The sequence below is a fragment of the Solanum tuberosum genome, unplaced genomic scaffold (assembly GCF_000226075.1).
Source record: "Solanum tuberosum cultivar DM 1-3 516 R44 unplaced genomic scaffold, SolTub_3.0 contig04611, whole genome shotgun sequence".
Lineage (NCBI taxonomy): Eukaryota > Viridiplantae > Streptophyta > Magnoliopsida > Solanales > Solanaceae > Solanum > Solanum tuberosum.
In genome coordinates, this window is record NW_006245644.1 from 1 (window position 1) to 471 (window position 471).

Genomic DNA, 471 nt, shown 5'->3' on the forward strand with positions numbered 1-471 from the left:
TGGACTGGCATTCCTGTAGAGAAGGTCTCAACTGATGAATCTGATCGCCTCCTAAAAATGGAAGAAACACTTCATACCCGAGTCATTGGCCAGGATGAAGCTGTAAAAGCCATTAGTCGTGCTATCAGACGTGCCCGTGTTGGACTCAAGAATCCCAACCGACCTATTGCCAGTTTCATCTTTTCTGGTCCAACTGGTGTTGGGAAGTCAGAACTGGCCAAGTCTTTAGCAACGTACTACTTTGGTTCTGAAGAAGCAATGATTCGGCTTGATATGAGTGAGTTTATGGAGAGACACACTGTGTCTAAACTCATCGGTTCTCCCCCTGGGTATGTTGGTTACACTGAAGGTGGTCAATTAACTGAAGCTGTGAGGCGTCGACCTTACACTGTTGTGCTCTTTGATGAGATTGAGAAGGCTCATCCTGATGTCTTTAACATGATGCTTCAAATTCTTGAAGATGGAAGATTG

General features: G+C 45.0%; 1 protein-coding gene across 1 annotated transcript; it reads left to right on the top strand.

Moving 5' to 3' along the window:
* Window positions 1–3: 3 nt before the first annotated feature.
* Window positions 4–468, top strand: LOC102599597 (ATP-dependent Clp protease ATP-binding subunit ClpA homolog CD4A, chloroplastic-like; the record flags this gene model as incomplete). Its single annotated transcript, XM_006368091.1, has 1 exon — window positions 4–468. A coding segment is annotated over one exon (465 nt), but the record flags the coding sequence as incomplete, so codon positions are not given.
* Window positions 469–471: the final 3 nt, after the last annotated feature.